At 35.4% G+C, this 15,366-nt stretch overlaps 1 protein-coding gene across 5 annotated transcripts in view; it reads left to right on the top strand.

Annotated features, from left to right (window-relative positions):
• WDR47 (WD repeat domain 47) overlaps positions 1-14,139 on the top strand; it is an 81,468-nt gene extending 67,329 nt beyond the window's left edge. For all 5 annotated transcript variants that reach the window (XM_072644199.1, XM_072644198.1, XM_072644197.1 and 2 more), the window contains exons 13-15: positions 719-850; positions 11,832-12,050; positions 12,748-14,139. In XM_072644199.1, coding sequence (XP_072500300.1) covers positions 719-850; positions 11,832-12,050; positions 12,748-12,890 — 494 coding nt within the window. In that variant the 3' untranslated portion in view covers positions 12,891-14,139. The remainder of the gene's footprint in view (positions 1-718; positions 851-11,831; positions 12,051-12,747) is intronic.
• The last annotated feature ends 1,227 nt before the right edge of the window (positions 14,140-15,366 follow it).

Raw genomic sequence — 15,366 nt, 5'->3', positions numbered from 1 at the left:
ACATACACGGGCTTATTTGAGTGTCACACCATTCCTCTGACGTTGAATACAAGTGTAATCCCCATTTTACAAAGGAAGAAACTGGGGCACAGAAAGATTAAATTTTTTTCTAAGATCACACAACTAAGTGTCAGAGGCAGGATTCAACCTGAGAACTTTCTGACTCTAGTTCAGCACTACTATCCATTCTGTCACAATATCTCCTGTTAACATGTTTAACATTATATACATTACTTCAAAGATCTAGGTTGTCACCAGTGTAGTTATTCACTTTGTTCATTTACATCATAACTCACTAACATATTAGTATATGGCTTTCATGATTCTGATTAAAAAAAAATCATCATGGGATAACTCATCAGGTGAGTGGCCTCTGTGAACTACCTAGGCTTAATCTCTAGTAAAAGATATGCTGTCTGTCACCAGGCTGATATTTAAAAACCTTCTAGCTTTCTGGTGGCATCACCTTCACCTACACAGTATCACCTCCACACTTGAACAGGACAACAGAATGTAGGATTTCTGTGTAGGGTGGTGTTTATTATTACATTGTAATTCTTTGAAAATTGTTTATCCACATTTGAGACATGTGGTAAATCACTGTTACTCAGAATAGCCCATTCTCTGTCCATTCCCAGTTATTGAGTACTGAATTTTATCTGTTTGGGAAGGAGTTTTATTCTATGGTAACATGCCATGTGATCTTTTTTACATACAGGTCATATTTTAGCACTTTATACTTGGAGTGGATGGATGATTGCATCTGGTTCCCAAGATAAGACCGTCAGATTCTGGGACCTGCGAGTACCAAGCTGTGTTCGCGTTGTCGGCACAACGTTCCATGGAACTGGTAGGTTTTTCTTGAACCTAACTGAATAATTGCATATAATATCAAATTTAAAATTTACTCTGAATTTTTTATTCCTGTTTTTAATGATTGGAATGATAATGTTAATGCTTTATGTTCCTGTAGAGCTTTTACATTTTTTCTAAGTGGTTTTATATTTCTTGAAGGTCCCTTCCAGCTCTCAATGATTCCTGCTATGATATTTTTCTTCATAATAATTCTTTGAGATAAATAGGGTAGTTGTTATCACTGAGGCTAGAGAAATTAAGGGACTTGCACAAGGTCCTATAGGAAGTTTGTCACAAAGCCAGTACTAAAACCTCAGACCTTTTGATTCTTAGGTAAATGTTTTTTTCCGATGGCCTCTTTATTCATGTAATTTAAAGAAATAATAGTGATTATAATTATTTACATAGTGTGTTAAGGTCTAAGAAGCATTTCTTTTCTCAGTTGAAATTCACCACAATCCAATGAAGTAGGTGCTGCAAGTATTTCTGCATTTTACAGATGAGTAAACTGAGTTGGCTCACATACCTAGCAAATCTCAGTAGAATTTGAATTCAAATCTTAGAGACTCTAAGTCCAGGACTCTGTGATAATTGCTTATCATATTAACTTTTATACTAACATTGTCCTCTGTAGTTAACATGCCATTTATCGATTGTCAAACTTCTACTTGCTGCGACCTTTTTTAACTACCCTATCTCCTTGAATTTAAGCAATCTGACTTGTTTCCTTTTCCCTCATTGAAACAGAACTTGATTGCCATCAGTAAGCTCCTAATCACCAAATCCAGTGGACTTATCTCAGTCTGAACTTCCTTATGTTTTAGCAATGTTCTTTGCTTATTTTGTATTAGCACTCTTTGTCTGCACCCTCCTTGACACTTTTGAATCCTTAGTTTCAGTGTTGGTCTGCTATCCTTTTCTTCCTGTCATCCCTGATCACTCTTCTACTTTCTTCATTCACACCTCTTCCTTTCTGCAAACATAGACATATCCCAAGGTTTGGACGTCTGTTTTTCCCTATATGTGCATTATTGGCTATTTTATCTATGTGCACAGTTTCTGATTATTACCTCTGTAGAGTAACGACCTTTAAATCTTTGTCTTCTGTTTTAACTTATGTCCCATATTTCATGAACTTTTTCATGTGGATGCCCCCAAGTCATCCTATACTTAAGGTGTCTAAAACAACTTTTCCTGGCTTTCCTGTTTCTGTTACTGGTAATAGCCACCTAGGTTTTAAATCTTTCAGTAATCTTTGATAGCTTTCTCCTCTGATCAGTTACTGAGTATTGCTGTCTCTTCAAAATGTCTTAAGTGTCACCCCTTCCTTCTCATCTTTACTGCTAACATTCTATTTCAGGAAAATTTTTACCCTTTACTTAGATTTTCTGTTCCAAACTTTTATTACTGACTCTAACCTTCACTTTGTCCATTTTATAATATGTGCAATTACAAAACTAATTTTCTAAAAACACAATTTTTATTATATCACTTTTAGAAATATTCAGTGGTTACTTTTGTTCTGTAAATAAAATGTGGGCTCTTTAGCCTGACATTCAAAGATTTGTATTATCAAGCCTCTGTTTATCTTAATAGAATTATTTCCTACTCCCATCATAAACCTACCAGCTAAATAAATGCTTGGTAATTGAAAAAAAAGTGAATTAAAGGAATAAAAAACCTACTAGCTAAACTAGTGTTTTCACTCTCCTCCAAACATATCTTTTGCTCTCCTGCTTCCACACTGGTTTGCTCATATAATTCTCCTTGCCTAGAATTAACTGCATCTATTTAAATCCTACCTGTCCTGCAAAATCCAAATCATATCTTTCTGTGTGAAACCTTCTCAGTTACTGAAGGACAGAATCATTGTCCATTTTTCTGAAATTGTAACACATTATCCATACTGTTTATTTGAAAAATTAATCATGTACTACCTTGTAACATCTTTATTGATCTATCTCAAATATCACCTCTTTCATATGAATCCTCTTATCCTTCTAGTTAGAAGTAATTCTTCTCTCCTTGAATGTGTCCATTCTGTTTGATCTCTCCTCTACTAAATTATATAAATGTCTTATTCCCTGAATAGGCAGCATACTTAAAAAAAATTTTTTTGTACACCACTGGACTAGTACTATTTGTTTCACAAAGTTTGTGCTTAATAAATGTTTTAAAATCTTTTATTATATAACTTTTTCTTATTCTGTTTCTCCTAGATTGTAAGCTTTGAGGGCAAAGACCATGTCTGATAATTTTTTCTTTATTTTTTCATTATATTTTCATTTATTTAAACTTAAATACAAAAAAGAAAAGAAAAAAATTATCATGTACACAGCAGAACATGAGAGGATTTAATATAAAGCAATGAATTTCTGTTTCAAGTTATTCCCCCTCTCCCCAAAGAAGGCTACAATTAAGCACAGATATATTTTTACATATGTATATACCATGTATTCATATATACACCCATATATATACATATACACACATATACATACATATATACACAGTCATGTGTAAACATATAAAAATGCATGTACGTAAAGCTGTATTATGTTTATTATCGGATAGCATCTTCCTTTGTAAGTTCAAGTCTTTGCATATTTTTTCTAAATCCACCAAATCATCATTTCTTACACTACAACAATATTCTGACCTAATCACATTCTCTCTGGGAGACTATGAGAATTTTTTTTTTCCAATTTTTCACATTCCCTTTTTTCTTGGCTACATAGGTTTTATACAGGAAAATTATATTTTAAAATAATCAAAATTAACCATTTTATGCTTCAACACTGCTCTCACCTTATAATATGGTTTAAGGTCTGATACTACTGAATCAAGTCCCTTCGCATGTTTTCCCCCCCTGGTTTTCTCGAAGTTCCTGACCCTCTGCTCTTCCAAATAAATCCTGGTAGTATTTTTTCTGACTCAATAAGATCATTTTAAAGTAATTTAATTGGAATGGTATTACATAAATAGATTAATTAGGTAAAATAGTCCATTTTAAATTATATTTTAATTTATTATACATAAAAATTATTATATTGTTATATATTATATAATTTACATATAAATTATTATGTGTTATATTTTTATTATATTATTATTATGTTAGGTTTATCTACCCATGCACAATAAATATTACTAACTCTGTATAAAAGGTGTTTTGTGTTTATATCTGTATAGTTATTGTGTCTGTTTTGGCAGGTATACTGTCATTTTTTAAATTGTCTAATTATTTTATATGTTCTAAAACTATTGATTAATATTATGGACACATACTGTAGTTCTCCTTTTTTTTTTTTTTTTGATTAAATCTAATTTTAGCTTTATCTGAGATCATGATGACTATCCCTGCTTTTTTACATAATAAATTTTACTTCTGACATTTTGTGTTTGTGTATATCTCATTTTTTATAGCATTTCCTAAAAGCAACATCTTGTTGAATTCAAATTTTTAATCCACTATCCGTTTCCATTTTGTGGGTAAATTCATTCCATTCACATTCTAAACTATAATTACTTGTTATATATTTTCCTCCTTTCTGGTTTCCTCACTATCCTTCTCACCCTATTCCCATCCCTCCTCATTTCTCTACTTTACTTCTGCTATCTTTTCCTCCTATTCCTTAACCTACCCCAAAGAATCCCTCCCTTGTCCTCTCCTTCCAACTCTTATTTCTTTCTGAATTTAGAAGATTTTTGTACACTTGTAAATATATACATTGTTCCCTCTTTATCTCATTCCTGTTAATCTACACAACCTTCTACATCCCCCTTATCCTATTCCCTATCCCTCCTGTATTCTCTCCCTTCTCCTTATCCCCTTGCCCTCTTATCTCTTTCTGAATTTAGAAGACTTTTATACCTTTCTAGATATGTATGTATTGTTCCCTCTTTAACATATTTCCATTGAGAGTGGGGTTCCAGAACTACGCTCTCCTCCATCTAATTCTTCTGTATTGTTGTTCCTCTCATTCCTCATTTGTATAATTATTCTTTTTAGCTTTTCCTACATCATTTTGCTGTTTAGAATCATATCATACTCATCACTACTCCACTCTTTCTTTGACATACAATTTACATTTCCACATATAAAAAGTAAAAAAAAATTGTCCTTATTGAGTCCCTTGTAATTTGTCTTTGATGTTTACCTTATATTTCTTTTGGATCTTGTATGTCATCTTTTTGCAAAAAAATCCTGAAAGTTTGTCACTTCGTTGAATGTCCTTTTTTTGTTTTTGTTCAGAATTATGCTTAAATTTGCTGGATATGATGTTTTTGGCTGTAACTTGTTCTTGTGTTCTTCAATATATAGTGTTCCAAGACCTGCAGTTTTTTAGGGTGGCTACTGCTAGGTCTTGTGTAATTCTAATTGTGGCTCCACCATAGCCGAATCATTTTTTCTTGTTGCTTATAATATTTTCTCCTTAACCTGAGGGTTTCGGAATTTGGCTATGATATTCCTGTAGGTTTTCTTCAAAAGATCTTTTTCGGATGGTGACTGGTGCATTTTTTTCTATTTCTACTTTTCCCCTCTTGTTCTAACACTTCAGGACAATTTTCTTTAATTATTTCTTGTATAATTGTATCAAGATCCTTTTTGGTCATAGCTTTCAGGTAGTACAATTATTCTTTTGTTTTCTATTCTTGATCTGGTCTTCAGATTTTCCTTAATTTTTCTTATTTGATTTTTGAAGTCTTCTTTTTTTTTTTTTTGAATTCTTCTGTGAATTCTTCTTGGGCAGGTAACCATTTGACGTTACTCTTTAGGGGAGAAGAGAGTTTTTTTGCTTCAGTATCTTCCACTGAAGATGAATGCCGATCTTCTCTATTCCCATAGTAACTTTCTGTGGTTAGTTATATCTGCTTTGCCTGCTCATTTAAAAAAAATTTAGCTGTTTATTATTATAATCATCTTTTATCCTGGGGTGTGGGGGATGGTGCCTCTGGCCTCAGGTCCTTACTTACTGTTATTTTTTCCCTTTGTCCTGGGCCCACCCTCTGTGTTCTTTTCTCTCTCTAAGCCACATCTAGTGCTCCCAGCCACTCTATGCTGGAAATGCTTTTGCTCCCTAAGAACCCTTCAGTGTCTGTGACCTTCAGTTCTGTCCTCTGGCCTAGAACCAAGACCATGAACTCAGCTTCTCTGTAATTGCCCACAACCATCAGTGTCCCTGCCCCACTGCTTTTGCACTTTCCAGGCATGTGTTGATTCCTTCTTGCCCAGGACTGTCTTGTCAGCATAGTTATATGTGGAGACCTTTGTCAGCAGAGGCTGACCTCAGTCTTCCCCTGCTCAGATGCCCCAACTTCCCCCACTGTTTGGGAGGTGAAAATTCCTGTGGCTGAAGTTGAGGCCACCACAGGCACCATAAGGGTTCACCACTTGCTGTTTCATTGAAGTTAGCCTGGAGGTGTTTATGCTTCACTTGAGCCAAATTTCTGTCCTGGGATCTTTCTTCAGATCTTCTCCAATTGTCCCAGGAGGACCACTGTTCTGCCTCATCTTGTTTATTTTTGCCACTTTACATTCACCTGTGCTATTTTGTTTTGTTTGTGGAGAAGGTCTGGAGAGCTTGGAATTTTCTGACTTATTCTGCCATCTTGCCCAAATCCCCTCTGGCCCCATGTCTGATAATTTTTTGAACTTTTCTGTAGCACCTAGTACATTGCTTTGCACATAGGTATCAAAATAAATATTTGTTAATTAATTTATGAGCAAGAATTTCTTAGTGTTATTGAATACTCTTGATAAGCTGAGTTTTCTACCAAGCAAATGGAGTTTTCTACTAAGCAAATGGAGAACCGTGACCTATTAATTTGAGTTAGTGTTGCAGAGTGGAAAAGCATATTGCACTTGGAGTCAGGATGTTTGGATTTGAATTGTGGCCTTAGCACTTTACAGAATCAGAGGATCTCCAAGTTGGAAGATGCCATCTATTTCAGTTCTTATTTGAACAGATCACCTACAGCCTACTGCTTGAAGATCCAGTCCTGATCGATCCTTCTCTCACACCCCTGATAAGAAGTCTCAGAGAAGGTGAAATGCTCCTTGTTCTTCACTGCCCCCTACAGACTCTCTCTCTTTATCACTGTCATTCAGCAAATTCTCCTTCAGGATCATTCTGTCACCCATTCCTGTTTCTGGGGGCTGCTAACTACCAGACCCAAGGGCATTCTTTCTCCTTTTTCAAGTGCATATAATTTTCCTCCCCAAACCTCTTCCTACTACTATACAAGGATAGTTTAACATATGTGTTGAGGTTCCCTTAAACACTCTAACCTTGAGGTCCTTTGTCTTCTCAATGCTGTGACTTATTTTTCCATTCCATCTCACTTACACTCAGGAGTGATTACATCCTTGATCTTTCTATCACTCAAAAGTGTTTCACTTCTGTGATGATTTCTGAAACTCCTTTATCCAAATATATTGTTTTATCTTTTTCATAATTATATTCTCTTTCTCTCTGTTATTCTTTTCTTACTGAAACAATAAACATATCCAACTCTCCCTTATCTTGAAAAGAAACCTTACTGTATGCTATGATCCTGTATTTCTCTTCTATTTCTTATTCAGACTCCTTGAAATAGCTGTCTGTACTTGTTATCTTCACTTCCTTTCCTTTCCTCTCCTTCTCTCTGAAACCAGGAGGTTTTTCATTCTCACCATATATTTCAATCCATCTACCATTTGGACTTTACCAGACCATCTGCTCTGGCTTCACTTCTTTCCCTTCCCAGTCTCCACCCTTTAGTTAACCAGTTCAACCTATTCTATTCTCTACATTCACATTCCTTTGTTCCCTTGTCTTATTGTTATCCATAACTTGTGAAATCCCAACACTGGATCCCCCTCATCTGTCTTCTTTGCTCTGACTCATGTACCTGAACAAAGCTGGTGAAATCACACAACCATGCTAACTAGGTATACTACAGACATATGTCATGGAGTTTCCACTGGGTCTCACACAACAGTGTATACTTCTGCTTCACCTTAATTGATTCTATAGTCCACTCTCCACAAAAGCTGTTTCAAATCATCTCCTCTCAAGCTTCCAGCACCACCTCTGTCCCCAGTTGTTTTAGCTAAGGACCCTACCTCCTACTTTACCAAGAAAAATGAGGTCATTTGCTGTAAGCCCTTCCTCTTCTTTACATCTCACAAACCCCTGGTAACCTCCAACATTCTTTCCTCTTTTACTCCAGTTTGTGTTGGAAGATGTTCTTCTCTTTATCAAGGTCAACTTCTCTACGTGTTCCATCCCTTCCTTTCTTCTTCAGAATATTATCTTCATAGTCATCTTCTCATATTCTAATTTGCTTATGAACCTATCCACTTGTCCAATCCTGAAAAAAATCTTCACTAGACCCTGCTGCCATCCCCTTAAGTTATTATTCTATATTTCTCCTTCATTTCTTAGCCAAATTCCTAGAAAAATCTGCCCATACTGGTTGCCTTCACTTCTTAACCCTTTGTAAACTGGCATCACAATCAACAAGCATTTATTATGTACCTACCATCTTCTAGGGAGTGGTGGTACAAAGACAAAAAGGAAGTAGACCATGGCCTCTAGGAGTTACACTCTATTGGAGGAGATATTTGTGTATATTATATATTTACATATATAAAAATAAGTATATATTAGATGTACATATGTATATACACAAAGAATAAATACAAATTTATCTTTGAGGGGTAGAGAGGGCACTAGTAGCCAAAGAATGAGGAATAACTCCATATAGAAAGTGGTACTTGAGCTCAGTTTTGAGGAAACAAGGGACTCTTTAAAAATTAGAAGGGCATATTGACCAATGCAAAGACAAGGAGACAGAAGATGTGATATCATTTGTGAAAAACATAAGAAGGCTAGTTTGGCTGGATCATAAAGTGTGAGGAGAGGTATAATAAGACTAGACAGGTAGGTTGGGGAAAGATTTAGATTTGGTCCTACAGACAATAGGGAGCTATTGAAATTTGAGTGGGGAGTGACTTGTTGGTTGGATCTGTGCTTTGCTAATGTTACTATGGCAGCTAAGGATGGATGGGAGAAGAGAAACTTGAGGCAGGGAAACCAATTAGAAGACTGTTGCATTCTCACCTGTTGTGAGAATGGGTAAGAAGGGATGGTTTTGAGAGATGTTATAGAAGTAGAAATGATAAGATGGGCAGATGATCAGTTATGTAGGGTGAGGGAGAGAGAGGAGTCAAAGATAACACAGCAAGGTTATAAACCTGGGTGACTGGAAGGATGCTGGTACGGTTGGCAAATAGAATTACAGGTCACAATATTGCTCAAATAGTAACCTTTTTTCAGCCTATTAACTTTAAGTTCCTGTGTTCCATTGATTCTGAAATATTCAGTAAGTAGAGATGTGTGATTGGAGTTCAGGAGAGAGACTGGGAATGGATAAATATATATATATCTTGAAATAATTTGAATAGAGATGATAAATAAACCTTTGGATACTGATGAGGTCACCAAGCGAGTGCGTAGAGAGAGAAGAGGGTCTAGGGTAAACCTTGGGGTACACCCACATCCACAGGGTATGGATGATGATATTGAGAAGGACCAGTTAAGACAGGAGTAGAACCAAGAGAGAGCAGCATCCCAAAGCCCGATGAGGAGTGTCCAGAAGGAAAGGGTGGTCATTAGTGTCAAAAGGTAGAGGGGTCAAAAAAGATGAGCATTAAGAAAAGGCCATCATATTTGGCAATTAAGAGATCACTCCACTGCTCTCTCTCCAAAGTAACTAATGACCTTTTAATGATGATACTTTTAAAACTCTTTCTGGTAGTATCATTTTTATCAAAATGAATATCAGAAGTTCGGTAGTTGTCCTTTTTTGCAAACGTTGAGAGTTTCTCTGTTATGTCTTAAACATGTCTTGGAAAGATAAACTTCTTTGCTGTTATCAGGTCATGAAATGGTTGCCTCAGTACCACTTCTACACAGCTTTAGTAGTTGTGCTTTATCATTCCCTGGAAGATGGCTGGCTAACTGTTCACTTCTAGTAGAGGTTCAAATTGTTTTTTAAAAATTATTTATTTATTGTTTTTGTTTTTCATTAAAATTATAAAAATGATATATATTAATATATTATATATATAATTTGTGAAAAATAAAATGTTTTTTTCTTATTTTTTTGTGACAGTGAGATATTCTTCCAACCCCCTGGCAAAGATCAGGTTTCCCTTCTGTCTCTTCAGGGCCTTTTTTTTGCTCCCCTCCCCCATTAAAGCCTGACTTCCAGGAAGGGTTAGACAAGGAACACATAATTGTCCTTGATAATCTGGCTGTGGAGAAGTATTCCTTAAACTCCCTCATCTTATCATTTTGAAGGAAACGAAGTTGCTTTTATTGTTATTTTTAGTTTTATGCTTAATAATGTATTGATATTTTTTTTTTGGTTGATGAGAGTAGTTAGAGGTAAATTTTCACTAAGGACTCCTTTGGCTGTATTGCGAAAGTTTTGGTTTATTGTCACATTTTTGTGGATAAAATTATCTTTCATTTCTATGATTTGTTCTTTGACTCACCAATTCTTGAGGATTATTTAAGTCTTCAAATCTTCATTTGAATTTTTTCTTCAATGGCTCTTTATTGGTTATAATTTTTATTGCTTTGTGCCCAGTAAAAAAGATGCACCTAACATTTATTTATTTGCCTGCATTTTTGTGCTTTTTTTATGCCTGTGTACATGGTCAGTTCCCATTTAGTAATCACTAGAGATGCATCATATCTAATTTTTCTAAAGTTCTATTTAGGTCCTGAACTTCCTTCTTTTTTATCTTTTAACTTGGTTTGTGTAGGTCTGAAAGAGGCACATTGAGGTCCCCAACTATTACAGTTTTGCCCTCTGTTTCTCTCTGAATTGAATTAACTTTTCCTTTATTCAGTACATATATATATACACACACACACATACATACATGTATATATGTATATACACACATATACATATATATATATGTACAGTATTGCTTTTATTTCTTTACATGTGGTGCTTTTAAGCATAGTGTAGGTTCTTAGCTCAACTCTTCCTTCTTCCTTTGCCTAAGACCATGATTACCACCTTGTTTTTTGTGGCTGACAGCCCCAGGAGCAGCTGCTGCTGTCATGGCAGGCCCTGCACAGCATTGCACTTGTCTCTCCCCCAGTTCTGAAATAACCCCCTCCTGGGCTGAGAGATCTGGGAATTGCCACTGCTACCAGGGATTCAGTTCCCTGGGACCTGCTCCAGCTTTCCTTTGCCCTTGCTTTTTTGAATTCACCTGAGACATAATAAATTCTGCTCCATTCCCTCATTTTAACTCATGTGTGAATCTTAATTTCAAATATATTTGTTCTATAACATATTGTTGGATTCTACTTTTTAATCCATTTTACTCACCTCTGTTTTACTAACCTTATAAAGTTGTCTCATTCACACTCATGGTTAGAATTGCTGATTTGTTTTTTTTCCTGCCATCATTTCCTCTTGTACTTTTTCTTCTCTACCCTTTATTCTTTTTACAAAGTAGGTGGTGGTGGAAGGGGAGAGGAAAGAATAAGCATTATGTAGCACCTAGTACATGCCATACTCTATGTTAAGCACTTCACAAATATCTCATTTTATTCTTACAACAACCCTGAGAAAGTAGGACTATTATTATCCTTATTTCCATAGTTGAGGAAATTGAGGCAAACAGAAGTGAAGTGACTTGCCCAGGGTCACACAGCTAGTAAGTGTCTGAGACTGGATTTGAACTCAGGACTTGCTGACTTTAGGCCCAACACTTTGGCACCTTATCCACTGTGCCACCTAGCTGTGTTTATTATTTCTTACTTCACTGGATTGTTGTGAGTAATGAGCTTTGTAAATCTTAAAGTACTTTTTAAAAGTGAGTTTTTATTACTTTTACAATGAATTTGGGTTGGTTTAAAGAATGAAATAAATCTCTAATTTTAAAAAAAAACTTTGTTTAGGCAGTGCAGTGGCATCAGTAGCTGTTGATCCTAGTGGCCGTCTCTTAGCTACTGGTCAGGAAGATTCTAGCTGCATGTTATATGACATCAGAGGAGGACGAATGGTACAGAGTTATCATCCTCATTCCAGTGATGTTCGCTCTGTTAGATTCTCTCCGGGAGCTCATTATTTACTTACAGGATCTTATGATATGAAAATAAAAGTGACAGACTTACAAGGTAATTTATCTTAATACTTCTGACTAGATTTATATTTATGTTTCCCTTTCCATTTTCAGATTCTCTTTGTCACCATTTTCTCCTTCTTGTTAGTCTAGTATTCATATTTCCTAAAACATTTTTTAATTTGACTTTTATAACATTAACATATTCTTAGAGATGTTTTAATGTATAACCTAGTAAATAGTATTCTAACCTTTAATAATTGGAATGGTTGCTGTAATTTTTAGTACAGAATTATTTGTTTTATTAAATATCTAAATTGACCTTCACTACACTGTATCGTTTCATTATGAGCTGAGAATGCTAGAAGATTCAGAAAAGATTCTATTAATTTATCCTTTGCATTCTTATTTATTTCTGTTTTCACAGTGTTTTGCACATGAGAGCACTTAATAAATGGTGTTGGATAAATTAATTTTCTATGATAGGTCTGTAATGAACAGTTTATTTAATCCAATTTCATCTATGCAAACATTATCCAATCATGTTGAACTGTTCAGCAGTTTTAACTCTGCTAATGTTATCTAATTATAGTAATGTAGTGTGATATGTATTTTTATAGTGAACTAAAATAAAATGCAAGTTAACATTGCATTTATGTAGCCTTTGAATGAGTAAATAAGGAAATCTTATTCAGGAACCTATAAAATTTACTCAGTTTATTTTAATAGCTGTCAATCAATATTTTTTTTAGGGGACCTCACCAAGCAGCTTCCCATTATGGTGGTAGGGGAGCACAAGGACAAGGTGATTCAGTGCAGGTGGCACACTCGGGATCTTTCCTTTTTGTCATCATCGGCTGACAGAACTGTAACCCTCTGGACTTACAGTGGTTAGAACACACCCATAGGCAACCTATGCAGATAAAGCACAGAGATTGAAGATGACCGAATTGGGTTTTTTGTGGGGTTTTTGGTGTTTTTTTCTTTTTAAAGCAGGTTCAAACAAGCAGCATCTGAGTGGGAGAGGGATTTAGCAAGAGGAGGCACTCACCCCAGTTTATCTCATTGCTTAGGGGGGACGGGTGTGTAGTATTACTTTGCAGTGCTTTCAGTCTTCCATGTGAATTCATGCTGCTGTGACCTATTGTAGTCTTGTTGCCAAAGTATGTTGGAAAAACCTGTAAGTTGTCACTGTGCACTCAAAGTTAAGGTTGATAATGTGTTTACAATTTAGTATTAAAATGCATTCCTTGTTCTTTGCCTAAATGACAGTTTTCTATATAAATTTAAATTGAGCTATACTTTAATAAAATTGATATATGTAATTAAATTAGTTCCAGACAGATTAAACATAAACAAAAATGACTTGCTGTTCTCACAGTTCCATTGTATGCATCACTTATTTAGGGGTAAGTTTTTTGTATGCCTCTCAAAAGTTTCATGGTTGTTTTTAATATGTAAGTATCATTTTATGGGACTAAAAATGAATATACAACTGCTTCTTGGTTTGATTCATTATGAGGTATAGGCCTTTTCTTTTAAACCAGGCAGATGATGATTATTTTATTTTCTAATCTGTTTCAGACTAAAAGGTAAAATGTGTTTGCTTCAGACATTTAATTTCCTTTTTTTTTGAATGCAACAGTATACCTCCACTCTAAAATGTACTGTAGAAGAAGCAGATTATCAGCAATTATCTGATGCAGCAGTTGATGGTACAATCTACTGGCAAGCATTTTTCTCCTCTTAAATAAAACCATTAAAAACTTAACGATAGACTGTAGCATGGCTTGAAATGCTATGTCTGCATGATAATTAAGAAAAATGGAAAATACTGACTTTGATCCAAAAGCTTATTTGAATTTTTTTCCTTGCAAGATTTATGTAATGCAGAATTACAATTTTGTTTCCACAGAATTGTAGATCTTAATGTTATGTATTTTTATTTTCATACTGTACAGTTATTTTACTTTAAATTATGATAGGTTATTATTTATTTAAGATGCAGTTGAGCTTTGGTTCTGATAATTGCTAAACTGTCTGTGCACTGTAGCAAACATTTTTAACTATTGTATAAAAGTGGAAAAGGGTATTAGAAGTGTAACTGTGCTATAATCTCAATAAAGACCTCTTGACACCTTAAAGAAGCCCAACTCATAATTATTTTATTTTTCAGTTTTGTACTATTTTTGTTTCTTAGACTTTTATTTCTTAAATTGACTTGGAGGCAATATCATCTAATAGAGGGCTCTGTTTGGTATTTAGACAAAGTTTCTAATTCTTCTGGTTTGTTTTGTGGATGATATGAAACTGGGAGCTGCATTGGATGATGGAATTGGGATCCTAAAGAATCTCAATAGACTGAAATACTGCATCAAATAGGGAATAAGTGTGAAATCCTGCTTTTAAATTCAAGGAAAAACAACTGTACAAATACACTATTAGGGGAAAAGTATACATAGTAGTTCATGTGTGTAGGTTTTAGAGGATGTGAAAGATAGCAGTTAATGAATGTGTCCAGGATGCATGTAGCACATGCCCTCGATTCCACATTCCTTTTCAGCAGCTGTCAGCAAGTTTTTATTAAGTACCTGTTATCTGTCAGTGCTTCGTGCTGGGGATATGAGGAAAGGTAAAAATAGTTCCTCCTCTGAGGAATTCACATTCTAATGGGGGAAACAACATGCAAATAACTAGGTGCAAATAGCATACATAAGGATAAATTAGGTATTATCTTGGTGGGAAGGCCTGAGTATAGAGGGTGATCAAGAAAGGCTTCTTGTAGAAGATGGGGTTTTAGCTGAGGTTTGAAGGAAGCCAGGAGGTGATGAGGAAAGTGAGTATTCCACACATGGAACTGTGGAGGGACTGGGGAGACAGCCAGTGAAAATGCTCAGAGTTGAGAGATGGAGTGTTTCACAATTTAGCTCAATTTTTAAAAAATGCTCATCAGTCTGACTTCAGGGTAATGATTTTTTTTTTTGGTCTCAGGAAGTCATGGAGATTCTTTAAGAAGCTGAAAGAGTTGCCATCTGCTTCCTTGTAGAATGGACATGAGAATAAAATCATGGATCCTTGAAATAACTAGGAAGAAGAATGGAGGCTCAGAGATGGACGAGAGGGAGAAAATCTGGTGAGTGGGTGCAGAGAGCACTAGACTCAGAAAACTGGGATTTAGGTCTTAGATCTGGCCCTTATGAGCTCATCTAGAGACATGATCTCAGGAAGTCACTTCACAGTTGTTTCAACAGATCTGCTTCAGGGGCAGGTTGTGTAATGGATGGAGCACCGAACCAGGAGTCTCAAAGACCTAAGTTCACAACCCACTTCTAAGACCTACTAGCAGTGGGACCGTGGGACAGTCATCACAA

Source organism: Notamacropus eugenii, chromosome 2 (assembly GCF_028372415.1).
Source record: "Notamacropus eugenii isolate mMacEug1 chromosome 2, mMacEug1.pri_v2, whole genome shotgun sequence".
Taxonomy (NCBI): domain Eukaryota; kingdom Metazoa; phylum Chordata; class Mammalia; order Diprotodontia; family Macropodidae; genus Notamacropus; species Notamacropus eugenii.
Note: the sequence above shows the minus strand (reverse complement) of the source record. Positions and strands in the feature narration are given on the sequence as shown.